At 28.9% G+C, this 25,609-nt stretch overlaps 1 protein-coding gene across 3 annotated transcripts; it reads left to right on the forward strand.

Moving 5' to 3' along the window:
* The first annotated feature begins 935 nt into the window (after positions 1 to 935).
* LOC123290697 (zinc finger protein 260-like) lies at positions 936 to 25,597 on the forward strand. 3 transcript variants are annotated; one of them, XM_044870963.1, is made up of 2 exons: positions 936 to 1,175; positions 23,360 to 25,597. In XM_044870963.1, the coding sequence occupies exons 1-2, from the start codon at positions 1,041 to 1,043 to the stop codon at positions 24,917 to 24,919; spliced, it is 1,695 nt and encodes a 564-aa protein (XP_044726898.1). In that variant the 5' UTR covers positions 936 to 1,040; the 3' UTR covers positions 24,920 to 25,597. The 3 variants fall into 3 exon arrangements, with proteins under 3 accessions (XP_044726898.1, XP_044726899.1, XP_044726900.1); XM_044870964.1 differs by lacking the exon at positions 23,360 to 25,597 and adding an exon at positions 16,486 to 17,641; XM_044870965.1 differs by lacking the exon at positions 23,360 to 25,597 and adding an exon at positions 11,362 to 12,591.
* The last annotated feature ends 12 nt before the right edge of the window (positions 25,598 to 25,609 follow it).

The following is a 25,609-nucleotide window of genomic DNA, read 5'->3' on the forward strand; positions in this document are numbered from 1 at the left end:
CGGGTAAACAAGGATATTTACGGAAAAATGTTTCAAACAAAAGTTATTTATTTTTTTATAAGGAACATTTTTGACATTTAAATTTTTGTTCTATCTCTTATGAAAATGAACTAATTAGGTGATTTTATGAACACCTTTATCAAAATATTTTTTTCGTTGCGTCAATATTTTCAAAGGTTACAAACTTGGGACTAAACTTAGTATACCTTTTATATTTCATATACATGGTATAAAAATTGTAGTACACTTTGCTATATTTTTACATGATACTACTAGTTGTTTAGCGACGATATGGGTTCTTATTAAAAACGCTAGATAGGCCAGGGTATCGTTATCTCTAGATGAAAAACCATGTATCAACGCTACACGTTAACATTTCATAAATACATAAATTTTTTTGTAGTGTTACATAATTAATAAATTATTACTTTAAGAAACTTATCTTTATTTAAAAATAATATTTGAGAACATTTTGCCTATTTGACATAATCATAAAAATGGCGTACGATCTTACCCACATTCACATATATAAAGCTCTATCTTAGGCCATATAATTTTAAATCAAAAATTAATTTTAGGTGTTCAGCCTCAATCTCTGTTCTGCTGCCTTGCTGATACTTTTGAAAGTTGATTTTTTTACTTTTATTATCAGCCAAGCTGACCAAGCCTACAAGTTTAATGACAGACTTATATGAGCTAGGCCACTAACGTAATAGTTCGTGTAAACGATGTGATAATAGCAGTAGCAACCTTTAGTATTACATATATGAGTAGCAATGCATATCTATTTTTATGTTGCCGATATCTGTGAGTTGTATGTATGTCCTTAGTTTAGTATTTATTCTTTGTAGTTGGTAAACAAAAATCCCTAAATTTACAAACAAAATTTTTTACATAAATAAAAAACACCGACATTTTTGTGGTGTTTAGAAAGAAGTATTGAAATTTAATAAAAAAATTAATTTGTTTATATTTTTGTTACAATTAAGTGAATTATTAAGTAACAGTATTAGTAAATAAATAATAAAAACAATAAGCAAATGTCTGCAATGGCAGAATTAAAACGTTCAGATTTTAGTAAGATATGTCGAACATGTTTATTACAAAAAGACAATATGGAACCCATTTATAAATCAGATATACCGAAAATGTTGCTGTCGTTCACAAATATTAAGGTAAATGGAATTTTTATTTTTTTTTAACGATTTTGTTAGTCATTTGTACATTTCTTCATCAATTTTTACAAATATGTACAAAGTATGTAGCTTCTATATCTCTAATCCGTAAAATTATTTTTCAAATGATTTCCATCGGCTATGAGCGCTTTTATATGTTAGAAACAAATGCTTGAAATGTATGAAAGAATTAACAAAGTTCACAAATTAGGTCTTATTGTAGTATCCTGGTTAAGTAGAGCATCAAGTGAAATTGTTGAATAAATTTTGAAAATTATAATTGTTTACACTACATTTTCTAAATTGTTATTTGTATTTAAAAAGGATATTCTGCTCAATCACGTATCCAGCGTGTGCTTAGCGTTTATCGTAAAACTTAGGTCCCATTTTAGCTAAACGCAATATGCCATCACAATAAATCGCAGGATCCTTATTTTTTTAGGAACAGTATTCAATACTGTATAGTTCTACCAAGTTCAATACTATAGACTTGGTCAAGTAAAAAGCGCTCTTCCTCCGCTCTCAAGTCAATGTAAAAGATAGATCTGTATTGCTGTGATTATGAGTGAAAAATTCTTTCACAGAACCGCTATAAACAAAAGCTTCTCTTGACCAAAATGATAGTTACGAAATACAAATCTGCGATTGACATTTGAGTTTTATAGGTTTTATAAAATCTTGGATTTCGTAGTAAACTATAATTTACAACGTCAAAAGTCATACTCTAAATTTGAAAACTCTCTAAAACGTTTAACAAATAACACCCACTAAATAATATTCAAAGAAAGGATCATAAAACATTTAAATATTTTGTAAAAAATTTTATATTTTCAATAATTATACGAGCTCTAAGAATTCTAAAATTCGTAAGTTTAAAATAAAGAAATAATTATATTGATGCTCTACAACTATATTGTTGATGCCCTGCTTAAACCTGAAAAATAGTATAAGTAAATTAAAAAAGATAAGAAATTAAGAAGGGCAGTAAGTATTTCTAACATATTTTTCTTCGTAAATTTATTTGTTGTGTAATTATTTATTTTTGAAAAAAATCATTTTTCATTTAAAAAAATCGTTTAAAATGTTTACAAAAATAAATTGTGCGAAATGACCCTTGCAAAAATTAGCGAAAATGTTTTAAGTGTTAATTTATTTTCATTATGAATTAAATAGAAATGAAATCGTATTTATTAAGATAAAGACCAAAGATTATCAAGACTTATATATTAAAATAATACAATTTACATAACTCGAAGGCCTTAGATATCAGGAAATATTAATTTAATAATAATAAAGTATGAAAAATTAATCGATAGAAATTTTGGATGTTTCATCGTAAGAAATCCCCTTTTCTTAAGGAACGGGGGCTATTTTTATATTTCCTTAGAGTTGTTTCGTAATTAGATGGGTTTTAAAATTTGTTGACTATCGTTTTTATCGTAGCGGGTTTTGGCATACTGAATCGGGCTATTTTAACAAAAAATGAAATGGCAGAATACAGATCTGCCTTTTTCAATACTTAAAATAGAGATAGTTCATAATGCAAAATTGTATGCGGTCGTAGGTGTTACAGGTGTTTCGAACAAAATTTAATTTTGCTTTTTTATTAAATTTTTTTTACTATAAGTTTTAAAATTCGAAAGAAATTTCTCAGCTTCGAACATGGGTAATTTTTTTAACCCCAAGAGCATTATGTGAAAGAATTATCTCTATTTTGAGTATTTAAAAGGAAAGAGACTGTATATTGTCACCCCAATTTATCTGTAAAAATCACGCGGTCCATATGATTAGTGTCGGTTTTTAACTGTAATTTTTGTAAATAGTGAATTGTGCTCAAAAATGCAAGGAATTTGATTTTCATAATATTTGGCTTTACATATTTGTTGAGTATGTTTCAATACATTTAATCAAAAGTATTTACAACATCTACTCTAAGAATTACCGAAAAATTCTTTGAAATGAACAAGAAAATACAGAAATTGTAAGGTTGTTTGAACAAAGAAAGCAAAAAAAAATATTCATCTAATGGACGTTTCTTCTAAAACAAAAAATATTCATTGAATGGACGTTTGTTTATATATATCTGAATCACCGAACATGTCTAGAAAAATCCTAAATTAATATTTCCTTATCCAGATATGCTGTGATTCTGACCAGAAAGACTTCAATTTAGAAGTCAAGTTCTTTTAATAGTACATGGTATTTACTTTTACGGATTTCAATTAAATCCAAACAATATGAAACTTTTATCACACATTTTTTCCAAAACTGAATAGATTCAGAACCAATTAAATACAAAATTGTATCTAATTATTTATTTATTCGTTTTTTGCAAAAACTAATTAATTTTCACAATAAAAATAAACTTTGTAACGTATTAAAGTTTTTCTCTAGCTCTTACTATTATCAGAAAATGCTAGGAAAAATATCTATTCTAAATACCAGATCTTAATTACATGTGGAATTTTGCATAAAATTCTGCCGAATGTGTTCAGTTATTGAAAAATATGCTCATAATAAAAATTTTACGTATTTTTTCGTTTATAATTAGAATATGCAATAAAAAATACTGCGCTCGCCTTAATAAAATTTCGGTCTAAATCGTCCACCGGAATCAGAATTGAAAAAGTCACCATTCGATTTTAAAATAAGATATTTCTTCAGTTTTTTAATAGATTATGTGATATAAGAGGTATGGAATACCCTAAATACTAATTGTCCCATTTTAAGGAATCCAGTGGTACAGTTAACAAGCTAGGGTGCATCTGAAAAGTAGGGAAACAGCATTGATTTTAATGGAACTTTTTGTAATGTGTCTATAGGACCCTAAGAAACATTTAGCCAACTTAACCTATTTCGAAAAGAGCATAGAGCCCCATCGGGAGGTATGTTTTCGAAATTTTTTTGAAATGCTTTTTTTGTGTTAAAATTGTCATCTATCAGGTGTCTTTGGTCGCAGAATACGAATCCGATGTCGAATTTCACAGATTCTGCCCCGCCTTCCAAAAATCGTGCAATTTTTTGTCAAAAATTTTACTTTTGTAGCACAAAAGCGGCGAACTAAGTATTTAAGTATTCGCTAATTACGTATCCGATGTAAGATTGTGTCATGCGGTGTGTCAAGATTGTGTCACGCCTTCAAATAATAGCGCCATTTTTGCCAGTAACTAAAAATTAAATATTTTTTCTGAACATATCCTCTGGAAACTACTAATACTTGATATAGTTGTGTAAATGAAAATTTATTATTTCCAATGCATTATTTAATATTTGTTTGTGACAAAAAATATGGTGTGTTTTTTTGTGCCGATTTTGTTCTCCAAAAAAGTGAAATTTTTGGCAAAAAATGGCACAATATTTGTAATAAGTAACAGAATTCGTCATACATATGCCCCCGCTGGGGCCTTATGCCTCTCTTTGGCTAGGCAAAGTTCAATGTTCCTCGGGGTCCTATAAACACGTTAAAAAAAGTTTCATTAAAATCGGTGTTGTTTGCCAACTTTTCCACTATGGACACTTTTTCCGGCTTATTATCTGTATTACAACTGAACATTTCTACAACGAAGGGTTATTGGAAAAAATTACCCGTAATTAAAAGTTCTACTCAAAGGCGGTTAACTTATAGAGAGCTTTAATTTGATATTAACCTACAAGATGGTTTAAAAAACAACTCTTGCTCAGAGCTGATAAGAAATAGAGGAAAATTTTATATAATTATTCTTTATAAAATAACCAAAAACGTGTGTAAGACTTTTACGTAAACCTAATAAATTAGACGAGAATCAAATGCAAAAGTTTATATTTGTTTTTATACTTTTGATTTCTACTGAACCTGATCAATTAAAAAAAATATTTTCAACAAGAGTTCTCCTACCTCTCATCAGTTTTGAACATGAGTTTAATTTTAAACGTCATTTGCTACCAAAGGTCAAATTCATGGTCTTACAAATTAAGTCATTTCTTCCACAAACCTCTTCGTTGAAGAAAAATGAGTAAAATAAGTAAATTTTTTCGAAAGTTAAACTTGAACGAAACTTTATATACATCTTATCCTTATCATCTCTTGTAAAATCGATACGAAAATTATTCGCGTTTTTTGATGTGAAAAAACTATGGATACATCTGTACGTTTGGTTTCTGTACAAACAGGTGCACCCTGAAGATGAACTGTATCCCAAGTTAATATGTACGGAATGTGCAGACCAAGTGTACAGATGTTACATATTCAAGGAACAGTGTGAAGCAAATCAACAATTACTTGAAAATTTAAAGAGTGGTTTAAACGATATCGATTATTTCGATTCAGCACCAGCTAGTCCAATACTAAAGCAGATGTTAACAAAAACATCACCAGAAAGTTGTCAACCCGAAGAAATTCAAGATCATGATTATTTTAATGAAACTGATATCAATTTTAACTGTAAACAGTGTGGAAAAACGTTTAGCCGGAAAGATTATTTAAAAAAACATTTAAAACGGCACACAACGAAAAATATTATCAAACAGAAAACAAATTGTCCAATTTGTAGCAAAGCTGTGATCAATGTGAAATTTCATATGAAAATGAATCACGCGGAACATAAACCATTCAAATGCGAAGAATGCGATGAAAGTTTTCCATTAAATTGTGTATTAGAACGTCATATACGATTTCATCATCGTGGAGAGAAACGTAAAAAAATTGAACGACTTTGCACACTCTGCGGTAAAACTGTGTATTCCAGTACAGCATTGGTGTATCATATGCGTGTTCATGCGGGTGAACATCCATTTATGTGTGACATTTGTTCAAAACGTTTTAATTCAGCGGAACATTTAAAAGTGCATAAACGTACACATACTGGTGAAAAACCATACGCATGCGTTGTATGTAATAAATGTTTTGTTACAAGCAATGTGTTGAAAAAACATATGCGTACTCATACGGGGGAACGACCTTATGTGTGTCAAATATGTAATAAAGCATTTACTCAAAGTGGGGTGCTTAAAACACATATGAAAATTCATTCATAGTAAAGGGTTAAATATATCTGACTAGGTCCAATTAATAATTTTCTTTAATATAAATTGTTCAATTTCGTTAAGTCGAAAATATTTATTCACGATCTCTGATTCGGAGCAGATCAAATGAAAAGTTTTTCTACAATTTTCTGAATTCGTATGCTAAATCTAGCACATTTATAGATTGTAAAATGGGCGACACGTTTTGAAATGAGTCTTTTCTTATGTTTTATGTATGTATGTTACTAACAAGAATTTATGATTACGTAAAGACAGTTGAAATATACAATATTGCCTGTCGAAGTCCTTAAAAATATCCAAAACCATTTTTAAGGTTCCACATTAAAATATAGTTACCAATCATGGGACTTTTTAATTTGAACTAAATTTAAATTTGATTGTTTAAGAGTTATAACAATACTTTTGATGTTTAATTATTCAATTTGATAGAACTGAAATACCTATTACGCAGAATTGCAGAATTTTAAAACAGCCATCGTTAGTCTGAAAGACGGTTATACAGTGGGTATGTGAGTGTTCCTTCGGACCACTCCCACATAAAATGAAAGTTTATTGTTAAGCCATTAGCGTAAAACATCAAAATTAGACGAATCGGAAATAATTGCTTCAAAAGTTTTTATTGTTTTAACGAATTTATTTGTAGCCTAGCATAACTATCCTAGGTTTCCTCTCTCGGTGGGGTTGTGCTAAAGTGGAAGGTAGTGAAAATGTACTTGGAATTTTACGGTTATATCTTCTAAAGGACTCACAATATCGAAAATTGGTCATTATAATAGTGTTAGAACAACAAATTCTGCACTAAACACCCATTTTTCGGATCATTCGTTCCCATGCTACTGCACATCAAAGTTTTATTAATTGATCAAAGTGTGAAAATTTTATTAAATTGACTAATTGATCAAAGTACGAAAAATCTTTTTAGGTAAGACTACAGATACTCTAAATTTCTTTTATATACAATTTTCAAAAAAATATAAATTTTATCAATGAAACAAAAAAAATCAAAAATAATGGACTCAAATTTCGAAGTCTGTCCCAATTTCCTAGATTAATTTTTGTATTATATAAATCCGTATTTCGACTACTAAGTAGTCATCATCGGTATGAATTAGCTAATCGTAATTACTCTTATTGTGTATGTTACTCGTTGCTAATTTGGTAACGGCCTGATGCAGTCTGCCACCAAATTAACGACGAGTAACATATACTCTAAGAGCAATTACGATTAGCTAATTCATACTGATAATGGCTACTTGGTAGTCGAAATACGTATTTATATAATACAAAAATTGATCTAGGAAATTGGGGCAAAAATCGAAGTTTTTTCGAAATATCCTAGAGATCTCATTTATTATCTTTTGATAATATTTATAATAATGTTAAAAATCAATATTAAATCATTTGTTAAAAATCAATATTGTAAAATAATAAAATATATCAAATTTTTTTCATATTTTTACAAATTGCTATTTTTGGCATTTTTTTAAAAATCGCCTATCATTCCAAATCGAGTAAAAAAGTATGAATTACACCCATGTAATGTTTGTATATTAATGTACTTGTATTAATTTGTACTTGTTAAATGGTATTTATTGAACAGACACTTTTTTAAATTATCTGTCATCCCTAAACTTGTAAACAATTTATTAATTAATCACTATACCATGTATATATGAAATATACATAGTATATTAAGTTTCGTCCCAAGTTTGTAACGCTTAAAAATATTGATGCTACGAAAAAAATTTTGGTATAGATGTTCATAGAATCACTTAATTAATCCATTTCTGGCTGTCCGTCCGTCCGTCTGTGGACACGATAACTCAAAAATGAAAAAAGATATCGAACTGAAATTTTTACAGCGTACTCAGGACGTAAAAAGTGAGGTCAAGTTCGTAAATGAGCATCATAGGTCAATTGGGTCTTGGGTCCGTAGGACCCATCTTGTTAACCGTTAGAGATAGAACAAAAGTTTAAATGTAAAAAATGTTCCTTATAAAAAAATAAAAAACTTTTGTTTGAAACATTTTTTTGTAAACATCACTGTTTACCCACGAGGGCGTTAATTAGGTGCAAATTTTATAGTATGTATTAGTATAGGAATATCAGTTGTGTGTGTGTCTATTTAAAAGTGAATATCTTTTGTTATTTAACTCAGTCAATTGTTTGTTTTCACTTGTTTTAAGTTGTGTTTAATGATAAAAATATCAGAAAGTGAAAGAAAATTTTTTTTGGCTCATCAAATTAATAAATTAGAAATTGTCCAACGAAATTGAAGGCAACCACTCACTATAATCTCAATAGAATTTGGTATTTATACAAAACAAATTTCATTAAACCTGAATGAAATGAACCAGCAAGGTCGATTTTGTATTAAATAAAAAAAAGATCAAACTCTGTACTCGGTATGTCAAGTTTGTCTAATATTGCCATTGAGAGCTCCACTATGACATGTAAAATAGATATTGATCAAATACTAATAAAATAAGTAAAATACTACAAAGTTTTTATTTTATTCATTTGACGGCTTTCTCAGAGATAATGTATTCCCATAATTCTTTAAATTAGTAATTGTAATCGTAGCCGGGTAATTTTTATTTAAAAAAATTAAATAATTATTGATTGAACGCAGGTGGAGACTGGTGATAAAACCTTACCCCAACTAATATGCATCGAATGCTTCTCAACTGTACATAAATGCTTCGAATTTATTGAGAAATGTGCGCAAAACGAAGAAATTTTAATCAATATATTATCGACTGATGAAATAATAATAACATCAGATGATAAATTTTACGAATCATCTTCATCAGAATCGCTTGATAACATGATCATAGACACCATTTCAAGTAACGTTAAGGAGACAGAAGTTATGTGGAATTGTCTACAATGTAGTAAAACATTTAAAGAAAAGAAAACATTACAAAGGCATTCTAAAATACATGATAAAAAGCGTAAAGCATTTGAATGTACTGTATGCAGCTCAACATTTTTACATGTTTCATCTTTAAAAAAACATTTGCAAAGTATACATGACACAAATCGTCAATCAAAAACGTGTAAAATATGTAATAAATCGATATTAACATCATTAAAACGCCACATGGAAACGCATGACGAAAATCGTAAAACATTTCAATGTTTACGATGTGATCAAACATTTTTACATTCGTCTACATTAAAAACTCACGTTCAACAAATACACGGTACTAAAAAGTTACGAGAAAAATGTCCTTCATGTGAGAAAACTGTTAGTAATTTAAAAAACCATATAAAATTTAATCATACCAAACATAAATTTCAATGTTTGCAATGTGATCGAACATTTGCATTTAATGCAACATTAAAACAACATGTACAAACATTTCATCAACGTACTGCTAAACGTAAAGAAGAAAATGTTTTGTGTACATTATGTGGGAAAGATTTTAAAACTAATAGTGGATATAAATATCATATGCGCACGCATGTTAATGATAAACCATTTAAATGTCGGTATTGTGATAAAACATTTTGTTCAAGTGGGTCTAGGACGTGCCACGAACGACAACATACCGATGAACGGCCGTATTCGTGTATGTATTGTGTTAAACGGTTTCGTTCGAAAAATGTTTTGTTAAGCCATACACGTATACACACGGGTGAGAGACCGTTTGTTTGTAAAATTTGTCAACGTGCCTTTACACAAAAATTTGCTTTAAATACACATATGAAAATTCATTAGGGAAAAATTTTAATCTCTGTTACTTATTTTCGCTAATGATTTAATATGAAAGTATTAAACGGAAGATGTTGTTCAATTCATTTCTGCTAATACATCTAATGTTTTCAATTGGCTTTCTGCGTCTACCAGGGTCTAAAAGCACTCGTAAAATCCAAAATCGTCCGTTAAAAGTAGAACTTGAAATTTTTAATTAATACACCGATCATGTAGGATCGATTGAACATATTATCAACTCCGATCGAAAATTAGAAAGTTGTTTCTTAAAAAATAACCAAAAACTTTTATTGGAAAACTTAGATATTTTAATTTTACAAAGAATCATTTTTTAACTTGAAGTGCTCCTCTCTTATCTCTCACCAGTTATGAGAACGAGTTTGAATTAGGCATTGCTAGTCGGAACCGGAACCGGTGGCTGAAAGCGTATTCAATCAATCCGCCAAGTGTGACGATTATAAAATAAAATATTAAATTTAAATGTATAAATTTGATCACATAAAAAAGTAGATTACTAACTGAGTTGATTGTCCAAATACTCTACGTATGCTTTAGTGTTAAGGTTCGAACTGTTCATAATTATTAAGATTATTAAATTACAACATGTAAATGTATTAATCTATTTTTGCTGAAATTGTGGCAGATCTAAATAGCTTACGAAAAAATTGTTTTTTAAAAACAAACATTTTTTGTATATAAACTTTTTTCTCTCTCTTACGGATTAAAAGATGCGTTATGATTCTCTGCGACCTGTCATAACTCAGATTTTGCCCGTTCATTAACTTGAGTAATTTTTAGGTCTACAACACGCTATAAAAAGAGGAATTATCCTACGTACAAAGGTTGTTTTCAAAACAAAAAAATTTTTTTGTATATATCTCCTACGGTTTAACCCTTTCTTACAGAGTAATCGAAAAATAGAAATTTGACAATTTTAAGCTATAATTACACATTTTTAAGTCTAAAACACGCTGTAAAAAGAGAGCGGAGAAATCATCTACGGACAGAAGACGTATTGATTAATCAGGTGTTTTTATGTACAATTAATTGTATTTATATTTGGTTACTACCATCAATGTTTCTAAGCATTTTAAACTAGACTAAATTTAATATACCCTGCTAAATTTCATATATACGATGCAGGGTAAAAAAATAAACTGAAATAGTAAACCTTTATTCAAAATGATTTGATTTTTATTAAACAAAAAGATAGAATCAATTAAAATCAATTTTAAAATCGACAAAGTTGAATGCAAATGGGGGACCAATCATTCACAAAAACATTATTGCATATTTGAAACAAACGAGCTCATAAACTAAATTCCCCACAAAGAACTTGTAAGCTTTTCGCGCAATAAAAAATTAATTTTGCTTTTAATTTTAAATAATATTATTTTTTGTGAATGATTGATCAAATAAATTGATATTAAATTGATTTTGTCTTAGGTTGACTCAGATGATGCCCTTCCTAAATTAGTATGCTCCGATTGTTTTGGTAAAATATGTGAATGTTATGCATTTAAAACTCAATGCGAAATAAATGAAGAAAATCTAACAAAATGTTTAACAAGTACATCTTCACCCAAACCTGATGACGATGTCAAGAAATTAATTATTAAATGCGAAGAAATTGATAAAGTAGGATCACCAGGTCTTTCCGTCAAGGAAGATGACGACATCGACGAGCATAAATCATTACCGTTAACCTCAGAAGAAGATGAAGAAAGTGAAACAGAGAATATAGTTAAAGTAAAGAAATTAAGATGTAAAAAAGATATTTCAGATTCTTGTACATACTGTAACAAGAAATTTGTAGATCAATATGTCCTAAAACGACATATCGAAAATATGCACACAAAAATACGTAAAAAAGAAACATGTTCAATATGCCAACGAACCGTAATGTGTATGAAACTGCACTTGCGTCGAAAACATAACGGCGAACATAAATACAAATGTCGATTATGCGAGGAAAAATTTTTGTATAAATCAAATTTAACTGAGCATATACGAGTTAAGCATGATACGGATAAGCAACATATGAAAAAAGAACGTTTATTGTGTACATATTGCGGAAATTTCTTACATTCTCGGAAGGCTTATGGATATCACATGTTGTCACATAAAGGGGAAAAACCATTTCAATGTAGCTTTTGTATAAAGAAATTTAGATCACATAATTATTTAAAAATACATGAAAGGTCTCATACGGATGAAAGACCTTATCCATGTACGTATTGTGATAGAGCATTTCGAGATAATAGTACGTTAAAAGGACATATAAGGACACATACGGGAGAAAAGCCCTTTATATGTCCTATATGTAATCGAGGGTTTGCACAACGGATAGCAATGAAAACACATTTAAAAATACATTAAGGAAAAAAATTTAATAGTAAAAAAATGATCTGTTCTTTCAAAATTATTAAAAATATCTAATCGAAATTTTTTTTACCACGATGGTCTTGGGAAGACTATTGCCTTTTAGGTTTAAGATTAATTTTATTTTTAGATAAACTCATTTATAACGAAGAGTGTATGCCTTAAGAAATTTTGTTTGTTAGTAAAAAAATTCTTTCAAAATTAACAGTTATTATCATAAAAAGGTTTTAATTAGATCAGTACAGTGGCGGGAGGTAAGGAGGCAATCTGATGGACATCTATTTTGAATTCAATTTAATTCAAAAGTTCAGATGTTGAAATTTATTATAATTTATAAAAAAGTTCCTCATAAGGACTAAATATGTTAATTTTGTTAAAGGGCAGTATGTAATTATACTTGATAAGAAACTCGGAAATGATTTTAAGATACTTTCTCTCGGAAATTAAGAAACATTGCCGAAGATCGTGTAGTTGCATTTTATTTTATACAAAATAAATCTTTTTTATTTAGTAACCTGACAGTTCGTTTTGGGCCTTTTCACGATGTCGTAAGCGCAAGTGCAGAGTTTATTTTTTCGGACTGATAGTAATAAGTTGGACTACGATACAATATATTTTGTTATTCATTTTATCACATTGGTTATAAATCATTTAGTTTGAAAAAAAAAGTGAATAGTGATTTCAAAATGAAAAAGTCATAAAAATGTCAAATCGTTCGATTTGCTCAAGTTCAACCTTTACATGAATTTGTTTTAATATTATTTTACGAATTCAGTAAATTAGTATTATCAAAAATATTTATTAAAATTGTATTTTTACAAAAAGTGATATAAAATGTACGATTCTAATTTTTTTTATACATATAAATAATTGTAATCTCATTTATTTTTCAAGAAATAAATATCTTTTTTATGTAAATTATGTTGATGTTTCGAATTGCCTTACATATTTACAGTCATGTTTAGAGTGATCAAATTTTTATTTGAACTCAAATTTTTCGATGCAATTCAGCAATCTGAATTTAGCATCCCATTATAATTTATGACTTTGTCCAAAGAAACAACAGTTGCCATATGGACCTTCCAGTTGTCAACGAAAACCTATACAAGGGGTCCATGTGAGCAAAAAAAAAAAAAAAAATTGGGAGTCTTGGAAAGTAAACGGGTTGAGAGGTGATCTCATTTAAGTACTTAATTATATTTTGGTTTACAAACAACAAATTTTAAAGTCAATGAATTTTCAAACATGAAATATTAGCTAGCCATGGGTTCCATACAAAACCGATAAACATGGTAAATGATCCACGAGACAAACAAGTTTGGAGATATCTGACCTAACGAATAAAGACTTTTTTAACATTTTCGACAACAAAAATATTATCACCATACATTATTAGTTTTATTAGAAACAATTTTTCAATTGAAAGTGTTCTCAGTCTGCTAACAGTTATTGCAACAGATTATTTTTAAAGAACAACCTTCTGATAGTATTATTCTATCTTTTATAGGCTATGAATATGATTTAGCTTTTAAACGACTTTGAAGGTCAAGTATAAATTCAATATCAGCAGTCGATGCCTCCGCTTGAATCATAACATTTAAACATTGCTTTCTTGTGGAGCTAATCCCATAAAGGGATTTAAATGATCTCGGTATATTCACAACCAAAATACGATTTTCTCGATATATAATAGGTATTCAGTTTGTTTTAAGATATATGTTTCAAATAAAAGTGGTTGCATTCAAACATTTCCTGACTCGTTGGGCAATGGCCATGATTGTATATTTGATTTATCGTCATTCAAAAATCAACTCAGATTCATAACTGATAATTATTATTTTTTATTAAAAAAATTTTTTTTTGAAAATTGATTTGCAAATGGGGATATGATTTAGTGTTAAAGTATATCTTATCAGTTATTCGACGTAAAATTTTGTAACTTTGGCTTACTTAATGAACTTTTATAAAATTTAATCAAATAGAACAATAATCGAATTTAAAGACATGAGTTTTTTCTTTTATACGCAGGTTGATACTGACGACGATTTACCTAAATTAATATGTATCGAATGTGTAAAGCATGTTCAACATTGTTATGAATTCAAAAATAATTGTCTAACAAACGAAGAAAAATTAAATCAAATTTTAACAAACGATGAAGATGTTATTAAACAAGAAATATCAGTCGATCCAGCCACCATTTTTGTTAAAAATGAATTTCATGATTACAGTGATAATTTAGCATCATCAGATGAATCAGACAATGTGGTAGAACCACCTGAAATTAAACAAGAAATAGTATTAAATAATAAAACTTCAAAATATCAATGCACAGACTGTGACAGAACGTTCGCTTCAAAGTATAATTTAATACGACATACACGTATGCGACATAATAATATTGTAAGCTTATTCAAATGTGCTCAATGCGACCAACAATTTAAACATAAAGAATCTTTACAACGGCATACAAAAAAGAAACATGAACTAAAGAAGGAGCTATGTAAAATCTGTAACAAATATTACAATTATTTATCAAGTCATGTCAAATTAAAGCATAGTACAGATTTAAAGTATTCATGTACTGAGTGTCCAGAAAGATTTTCATTGAAAAATATCTTGAATAAACATATATTATCGAAACATAAAGGAATTAAATTTGGTCGGGTGGATAAACTGTGTACACTTTGTGGAAAAGTGTTACATTCACAAATCGGATTAGATCGACACATTCGTTCACATTCGGATATACGTTTGTATCAGTGTACGTATTGTAATAAAAAATTTAAAACTGGTGAATATTTAAAGAAACATGAAAGATTGCATACAAATGAAAGGCCATTTGTTTGTTCATATTGTAGTAAAACATTTCGAACTCGTGAAGTTATGTTAATACATATTCGAATACATACAGGAGATAAACCGTATAAGTGTCTCGTGTGTGAGAAAGCATTTACACAGAAACAGCAATTAAAGGCGCACATGAAAAGTCATTGAAATGAATAAGTAATAATTTACATTATATAATTGTCGGATGAAATGCATCGTTAATAGTTATACAGAAAGGATTATATTTTATTTCAATAAAAAGGAAATTAAAGCGAAATTTATGTAATAACATTTAAAACTGTGAAAAGTCATTAAAATTATTTGTGATTCGGAAACCGTTAATTTAAATTAATACAGAAGCACACAGAAAAGAGCACACTTCTCTACAATAGTTAACAAGTGAATCTCTGACAAAAAATGATTTGACTACAAATGAATTGCTGTGAAATGAGCTAGGAAGCATAAAATGTTGTACCATCAACTGGGCCATCAACTTGTTTACAATGATGAAAAGGAGTGGATAAATAATTTAAACTTTTTCACAATTAAAAAAGAGAACAAACATAGATAAATGCAAAATAAATAATTAACGAAATTCCACTACGTTATGTTGTTTTCAGTTTAAATTAAACAATGCCACTAATGCTCGCTAGATCTGTCGAACGTAATATTAGCATTTCAGTGCACCGTATTGAGTATTAACGGGCGTTTCGTTAAAAACAAATACGTATTATAACAGAAATTGGCTCAGAATTAATTGAATACTGAGATTTATCGAATAATTACTAAAAACGACTGCCTTCTCTAATGAAGAACAATTGATAACACTAATAGAGAGCAAGCAATTGAATTATTAACAATAATTTTTAAAACAATTAAAAATTGAAAATTTTGGGTACAAAGTAATTTTTAGAGTGGGCTCAGAAAACCAACGAATATGAAGAAATATATAAAGTGTTCTCGATTATTTTAAAGAAATTGGCGTATATTAGAAGCTGTTTTTATATTAATGTTGGATCATTCACTTTTCTTTGAAACTAAAAATATAGTAATATTCGTATAAATTCGCAATTTTTATACGAATGGATTAATTTTGAAATTCATTAAATAAGTTTAAAATTATCTTATTTATTGAAAAATAATCGTATTTAAGTATTATAAAAAAAAGCCTAAAAATCATTGTTATATGGGGTTGTTAAAAAAAGTTTAGAACCTCCAGTTTCTAATTTTTAACATTTCGGCTCTAAATTCAGTTAGTAAATTTAATGGACTTGCTGCCCTTTAAAAGTCTCGAACCTCCCAAAAAAATCAAATAAAAGAATACAAGTTTAACTGCAAAATATTATTCTTTAAACGCAGGTTGACCAAGAAGACGATCTTCCTAAATTGATATGTTCGAGTTGCGCAGATAATTTAAATTCATGTTATCAGTTCAAAGTGCAATGTGAGGCAAACGATCAAATACTACAATCATTGCTGATAATTGATGAGGATGATAATTTTCAATACGATAATACTGATATACCATTTAAATGTGTTTATAAAAGTGAACCTGATGAATTAAAAAAGGAAACTGAAGATGTAAAACCAAAATATTTACGTAAACGACGTAAAAAAATAAAAATAAAAAAAGAATCATCTGATGGCAAACCGACTACTACTTACCCTGAAGAAGAATTAGAAAATCATACAGAATGCGATATTTGCGGAAAGTATATATCGCATGCAGGTAATTATCGATCACATCGAAGCGCTCATTTTAAAAATGTTAAATACACTTGTGACATATGTAACGCAGATTTTAAATCAATTGGATCTATGAAAAAGCATAAAATTTATGCCCATAGTTCACGTCAAAAAGAAGCATGCAGTTTATGTGGCCGATCATTTTATCACTTATATGCTCATATGAAAATGAAACATAATGATGAAAATTTAAAATTTCATTGTACTGAATCTGAAGATTGTAAAGCTCGATTTCCATATAAAAGTGTTCTAGAAGCACATATTTTAAAGAAACATAAGGGAAAAATATTATCAAGGATTCATAAATTGTGTACTCTTTGTGGAAAAGTGCTACAGTCAGAGAAAGGTTACAAATATCATATGTTACATCATTCGAATGAAAAACCATTTTACTGTACACACTGTAATGCTAATTTTCGATCACAAGCTATTCTAAAACGACATGAACGTCAACATACGGATGAAAGACCATATCCGTGCACATTCTGTGAGAAAGCATTTCGTACGAAAAATGTTTTGATGGGACATATTAGAATACATACAGGGGAAAAACCGTTTGTATGTAAAATATGTAATAAAGCATTTCGACAAAAAGTTACACTTAATACTCATATGAAAGTACATTAAATGTTAGGGTTGTATCGAATCAATTTTACTAGATATACTGAGTGTCTCGCTTACTAAACTCTGAATAGTTCGATCAATATTTATCTGCCGCGTTATTTTTCTTTTGACAAACATTCTATTTAATTAAATTTCGATTTTTCCCCAATTTCCTACATCAATTTTATATTATTCGTTGTGTGCGTAGTCATGGTAGGGATAATAAAATCGATGCCAGCGCTTTAAGTGAAAAATTTTGGAGATAAAGTGGGCTGTTATGACTAATTTGCAATTATTTACATGTTAATGATATAGAAACTGTCAAATTAAAATGATTGAAAAACACTAATTAATTAAACTTAATGCATTAAAAATTGTGAAAATAAGAAATCAAATTGTACAAATATTATTTTTCAAATGTTAATTATCGTAATTATTTATTTAAATTTGTGAAACAAGAATATTAAATTTTAAATGTAAGTTTTCAATGCAATCCACACAATTATATATGCATCCATTAATTCTATAATTAAAGTAGTGTATCGTTGTCATGGAAACGAAATTCACGCTCGGAGCGAATACAAATATGTATTTCGACTACCATGTAGTCATCATCAGTATGAATTAGCTAATCGTAATTACTCTTACAAATTATTACAAATTAACGAGTAATACACTATTTTTAAAAGTAATTACAATTAGCAAATTCATAGTTGGTAGTCGAAATACGTATTTATATCATACCTAAAAAATTGATCTAGGAGGTTGAGGAAGAATCAAAATTTAATTCGACATATCCTAGAGTTCTCTACTATCTTTTATAATCCTTAAATAACTTTCTATTTATTTTAATTCAGATCAATAGGTAGACTTCATTCAAGGTATAGTTTTAATGAGTTCAATTTTGACATGCTATTCAGAATTTATAAAATTTAAAAAAATCCGATTTTCCGATATACTACTACCGTCGAATTGTCGATACAATCTTAAAAAGGAATTTATTATTATAGCTTGTTAATGTTTTTTTCTATCTTTTAAAAATGTTTATTTTATTAAAAATTTATACATAAGCATTTGTAAAAATAAATGGTTTAATTTTGAAAATAATTACTGTTTTATTTTTCTCGATAATTGCAATTAAATTTTAATTGATACTAAAATAGTAGTTTGTGTATTTAGTTCAAAGCCATACATTCCAAATTTCATGAGTATGAAATTTGATCTATTCATCTACAATAAAAGAAAGTAAACTTTCTCCCTCTTACAGTTATTTGTTTCATGGCCGGTAAATATTTAAAATTTCAGCTAGGGTTTCTGGCGTCAAAACGCTATTTAGACGCCTTTTGAGAAAAAATAGCATGTGCATTTCGTAAGAAATGCACATTCCTGGCCATCATCCATAGGAGTTTGAACTATTTTTATCAAATTACGTATAGCCCCAAGAGAGGGGGGAGAAACTTTTTGTTGCAAAATTCACACACTTACTAGGTTCATATGTTATAGTAACCAAACATAGTCAAATTATAGAGTTTCAAGTATTATCCAAGGAAAAAAATGACCCAAGTCGAGGTAATCACGAGTTTTTTTTATCTAAAAATTCACACACTTACTTGATCAAACCTATGTCAAAATGTAGACTTCAAAGTGTTATTCAAGGAAAAAAATGATTTCCTGATAGAAAAATGACCCAAGTTGAGGCAATCACGAGTTTTATCTAAAAGATTACAAATAATTAAAAAATGATAATCAGTCATGGGGACTGCTGACAGAAGTGAGTTTTTTGTATTTTTAAATTAATTAAAATTTCATAATTTGAAAATGGAAATTATTAGCGTGGCTATAAAAAACTATTATAAATAATTAATAATTTATTTTTCCAGACTATCATTTTTTTTCTTGAATAGCACTTCAAAATTTACAACTTGACATAGGTTCGATCCCTATAACATAAGGGCCAAGTGTGTGAATTTTGCAACAACAAAATTTTTCCCCTCTCTCTTAGGGTCATACGGAATCTACGTTTTTTATTTTTTTATTTGAAAGCTAATTTAATCATCAGTATTCTTAGCTATGTTTTAAAAAAATCTCAGAGGAGAGGGTCGATGGTTTTTTTAATTTTGTAAATTTCACTTGTTTACAGGGTGTTTTTTTAAAGTGACATATGCTTGAAATTCAAAAAAATAATTTTATCGATAAAAATTCTTCAAGCTAAAAATGTTGGGTGTATGGGCGCACATCTTACGCAAACATTAAACTTGACTTAGGTTTCCAGGCTCAATGAAAAACTCTACTCTTTAAATGGTAATACATAGATGAACACTTTAAATTAGAAAATTGTTTTTGATAAAAAAAAGTAACATCTTTTGTTCGAAACATTTTTCCGCAAACCGTACAGGTTTACTGAAAAATCATTTTTCGTATCAAAATAGTTATTTCGTGTAATTATTTCTATGAAATCTAGGAGTTCTTCGAAAAATTTTTTCATATAAAAGTGGTTTGTTTTTGTAAAAAGACCGTTTTTGTTTAAATCGTATGAAGAAACTCGCAAAAAGCTAGATTTTTGTAATCAATTATTACTGTCTAAACTATTCGGTTTGCAAAAAAACATTTCAAACAAAATATGTTTGCGTCTTTATAATACTTGTGTAAGATGCGTGCCTTTGAAACTTAAATTTTTTCTTTGAATATTTTCCTTGATTAAACTTATTTTTCTAGTTTCACGTATATGTCAAGTTAAAAAAACATCCTATATAATGGTAAAGATACAAAATGATGAGAAACTTTTTAATAGATTTACTGTAAAATTTTATTTGATATTTATCTTTGGAGAACAAAACATCTGCTGACAACCTTTTTTTAAATCTTTGAATAGGTAAATTCAACTGACCAAGAAATTGATTTTGATGAAATGCCAAAATTAATATGCAACGAATGTGTAGAGCAAATTAAACAAATTTATTCATTTAAAAATCAATGTGAAATGAACGAAGTAATTCTCCAAAAAATTTTATCAACAACAGAAAAATTAATTGATGATTCAGATGAATTTTTTATCGTAGAGCAAGAGTCAATTGATATAAAACATAACGATGATGAATATACCAACGTTGAATATTTAGAAGAAGACATACCTGAAGAAAATCATCTTAAATGCGCAGATTGTGGTAAATCTTTTAAAAAAGATATATATTTAAAACGGCATCAATTACGTCATAATGTCACCAAAGATAGAGAAAATGTTTACGCCTGCACAGAATGTGATAAAATTTATACAAACGAACTGTATTTAAAACGTCATAGATCACATCATAAAACTGTATTAACATGTACAGAGTGTCATATGATATTTGAGTCACAAACATTATATAAACGTCATATACAAGAAGTACATAATGGGAAAAAACCACGTGATATTTGTACAGAGTGTAACAAAATGGTTACAAATTTAACAGAGCATATTAAGTTTTATCATACAAATGCATTACCATACGAATGTACAGAATGTAACAAGAAATTCCCATATAAAAGTACACTGGATCAACATATTGAATATCGACATCGTGGTAAAAAAAAATCAGTGAAAAAATTATGTAATTTATGTGGTAAACAAGTATTTTCGAACAAAGCACTTAAGTATCATATGTTATCACATACAGGGGAAAAACCATTTGAATGTAATGTATGCGGCAAGAAATTTAAGTCGAATAGTCATAAAATTGTACATGAAATGAACCACACAGGTGTCCGACCACATGTGTGTATATACTGTCATAAAGGTTTTAAAACTACATCAATGTTAAAATGTCATTTACGCACTCATACGGGAGAATGTCCATATGTTTGTGAAATTTGCCAACGAGCGTTTAATCAACCGAGTTCGTTACGGACTCATATGAAAATTCATTGAAATTATGATTTTTCTACTATTTTGATAGCGTCACATAAGATGAGAGGCGTCTGTATAAAAACTTTCATTGGTTTTATTTTTATAAAACATATAATAAGTACATCAATGTATTGCTATTGGGAAAGTCAGGCGCCAATCTAGGTTAGTCATAGGAAGATTAAATCTTAAAAAAGCAGCAATGGTTCATGGAATAATAATTTTAATAAGTTTAATAATTCTAAAATTGAGAGGTTTTAATATATATGGTAACATATGCAGTTTACGGCTTACTTTTAAGTGTATTCGATCAAACCGCACGTTTTGAGGACGTTCGCGCGTCGTCTGATTAGTTACTGCACCGGTTGATTAACGATATTCCACAATGAAAAAAATGTAGTAATTGGTAAATAGCTCAAACTGAACACTAGCGAACATTTTATGTAATGTTTTTTCGAACTTGTAGAATTTTTTGTATACACAGAAAATTTGTTTTTGTTCCAAAATTTTTTTTATATAAAAGCGTTTTAAAACATTTAAATTCTTAAAACTTGATCCACAAAAAACTACTAAAACTTTTATGTTTTAAAATTTGTTTCTGAATAATTATGTATGTCCTAATCACATAAACATTTTTCCTAAGATAATGTCAAAATTTGTTTCTGAATATGTATGTCCTAATCACATACAATTTTCCCTTTTATAATGTCAAAATTTGTTTCTGAGTATATGTCTTATTAACATAAACCTGGACAGAATTTTATTTCATTTATAAATTCTACATTCTACATTTTTCAATTACATTAGCTTTATCAATTAAAAAAAAATAAAATAAAACTAACAAGTGAAAACAAACAATTGACTGAGTTAATTGTTGAAATACCATGTATAAACAGTTTGTTTTTTGACGTCACGTAAATAAAAAAAGATTATATTAATATATACTATAAAATTTGCATCTAATTAGTGCCTTCGTGGGTAAACAGTGATGTTTACAAAAAAATTTTTCAAACAAAAGTTGTTTATTTTTTTATAAGGAAAATTTTTACATTTAAACTTTTGTTCTATCTCTAACGGTTTACAAGATGGGTCCTACGGACCCAAGACCCAATTGACCTATACTGCTCATTTACGAACTCGACTTTACTTTTTACGTCTTGAGTACGCTATAAAAATTTCCTCTTGATATCTCTTTTCGTTTTTGAGTTATCGTGTTGACAGACAGACAACTGGAAATGGACTAATTAGGTGATTCTATGAACACCTACACCAAAATTTTTTTCGTAGCACAATATTTTTAAGCGTTACAAACTTGGGACTAAACTTAATATACTATGTATGTTTCATATATACATGGTATAAAAAGTGTTGAAAGTATTGGTGGCTGCTGCACTATCATCATCTTATTCGCTCCGTGCGTGAGTTTCGTTTCCATGGTAACGATACACTACTTTAATTATAGAATTGTATGGATGCATATATAATTGTATGGATTGCATTTAAGACATACATTGAAAATTTATTATTATTGTCTCACAAATTTAAATAAATAATTATGATAATTTACATTAGAAAAATAATATTTGTGCAATTTGATTTCTTATTTTCACAATTTTTAATGCATTTAGTTTAATTAATTCGTGTTTTACAATAATTTTAATTTGACATTTCTATAACATTAACATGTAAAGAACTGCAAATTAGTAATAACAGCCCCCTTTAAGGCCAAAATTTTTCACTGTAAGCGCTGGTATCGATTTTATTGTCCCTACCATGACTACGCACACAACGAATATATCGATTTACTGAGGTTATATTCGAATTTGTCAAATGTGTTCCAATATTATAATGATCTATTTCATTATCTAAGATATGGCGAAAATTTGAATTTAAGCGAATAAGTAAAATATTCTCATTCATTATCACTATATCATTTATTTATTAAAGAGACTGGAGTGATATTCATCTTTAAGGCGTAATTATGTTGATTTTCTTCTGCAGGTGGAGTGCGACGTTGATGAAATGCCAAAATTAATTTGCCAAGAATGTATAACCCAAATCACTAATACATGTTATTTTCGTGAAACATGCGAAAAAAATACTTCCATATTGTTAAAATTAGTAACAAATTCCACGTTAGAGAACGATGTTAGGAATCAAACACCTGCAGAGGAACCTGCGATAGAGAATATTATTAAAAATCAAACACCCGCAGAAGAATTTACGATAAAGAATGACATTAAGAATGAAGGACGTAGGGAAGAAGAATCCATAGATACATTTGGTAATTATACTGACCTAAGAGATGCGCCTATCTATAAATGTGAATACTGTTCCCGAACATATGTCGAAAAAAAATATTTAAATCGACATGTTAAAACACACGGTCGTGGCTACAATTGTTCATGTAAAAATGTCCCACCTATAGAAATATGGGAAGATTACCTTGATGATAATGAGATGAGTAATAAACGTAGAGTTATTTACCAATGTCCAAAATGCGATAAAACCTACAGTGAGAAAAAATATGTAAATCGACATTTAAAATCACATAAATGTTTTTGCGACGCACCTAGTAACTTTATGGTAACTGTACTTGACGAAACAAAATGTTCGTGTAAGTCTGTTCCTGCTATAGAAATATGGGATGACTATTTTGATGGTGATGAAGATGATAAACGTAAAGTAATTTATCAGTGTCCAAGGTGTGATAAGTCCTATAGTGAGAGAAGATATGTCAATCGTCATTTAAAATCTCATAAATGCGTTTGTAATGAAAGTGGTAACTATACGGTAATCGAGATTGATAAAACAAAATTAATAGAGGACAAAAACAGTATTTTGGATCCCGAAATAATAATTCAAAATGATACAAAAGTGTTTCAATGTCCGATTTGTAAACGGATTTACAAAGAGCGTAAATTTTATAATCGTCATTTTCGAACCACTCATTCGAATATATTAACTCAATACCCTTGTACTCAATGTGATCAGGTGTTTAAATTAGCTTCATCGTTGAAACGGCATGTACAAACTATTCATGAAAAGTTCAAACAGGTCTGCACAATCTGTGGAAAATTAGTCATACACTTACGTTTACATATACGAGAAACACACAGCGATTCCGAACGGCCGTATAAATGTTCACTTTGTAATAGTCGTTTTACGGTACCCAGTAAAATGCGCCAACATATACGTGAAAAACATATGGGCTTACGTTCTTATAAATTATGTTCCGTCTGTGGGAAAAAATGCCACTCGTTTTGTGCTCTTGAAATACATATGAGATCACATACGGGGGAGAAACCATTTGATTGTTCAGATTGTGGGAAAAAATTTCGAAATAAGCAACATTTACGTGATCATAAGTTAATCCACACAGGTCAACGACCTTATATATGTACGTTTTGTAAAAAAGGTTTTAAAACGGCTTATGCATTGAAGGGGCATGTTCGAATCCACACAGGTGAATGTCCATATGAATGTTCCGTATGTCAGCGGGCGTTTATACAAAAAAGTAGCCTTAATTCTCACATGAAAACACATTCTAATAACACTTAGTGATTTTATTAAGCCGGAGTGTCAAATTAAGTATACAATTACAGAAAATTAAAAGTTGTATAGCACCATATAAGTAGTAACACCTTACTGAACAACACTATATCAAAATATCGACTGCGATCAGATCGTCTTGGTGGGTAATTAACTGAGTAAAATGGTATATATTGGATGGCGTCTCTTAGTACGTGTTACATATGTTCAAAAAGGCATGGATTGTCTGATTTTATTTACAGAAAAGCACGTATTTGTTTTTATAAAGAAGACGAAAAATTTATCTGACAACTATGTCATCATCCAAACATCCATTAAAATAGCCTTGTCACAGATGTTTTTACTAAGCGAAAATGATTTATATACTGTTGGAGATATAATGGCAATATGTCAGGAATGACTAGGTACTCATCCCTATATTCTGCTAAAGAGCTTAAGAGAACAAGTCGGAGATATTTAAATGCCAAAAACAACGTAAAACTCTACCTTGGATTTTTGTAATAAAACCTTAATTAACAATGACAGTTTGCCCAAAAGTTTATCAAACTTCTGAAATTTCTTATATATTATATGCTTTTTTGTTTTAACCATCTTGTTTTAAAATATATTTTTGATAAAAGTGAAATTATTGTAACTAACGAAGCTTGTTGAAACTGATTTGTTGTAAGAAAGATAGCTCAAAATAACAAATTTCTTGGC

This window comes from Chrysoperla carnea, chromosome 1 (assembly GCF_905475395.1).
Source record: "Chrysoperla carnea chromosome 1, inChrCarn1.1, whole genome shotgun sequence".
Lineage (NCBI taxonomy): Eukaryota > Metazoa > Arthropoda > Insecta > Neuroptera > Chrysopidae > Chrysoperla > Chrysoperla carnea.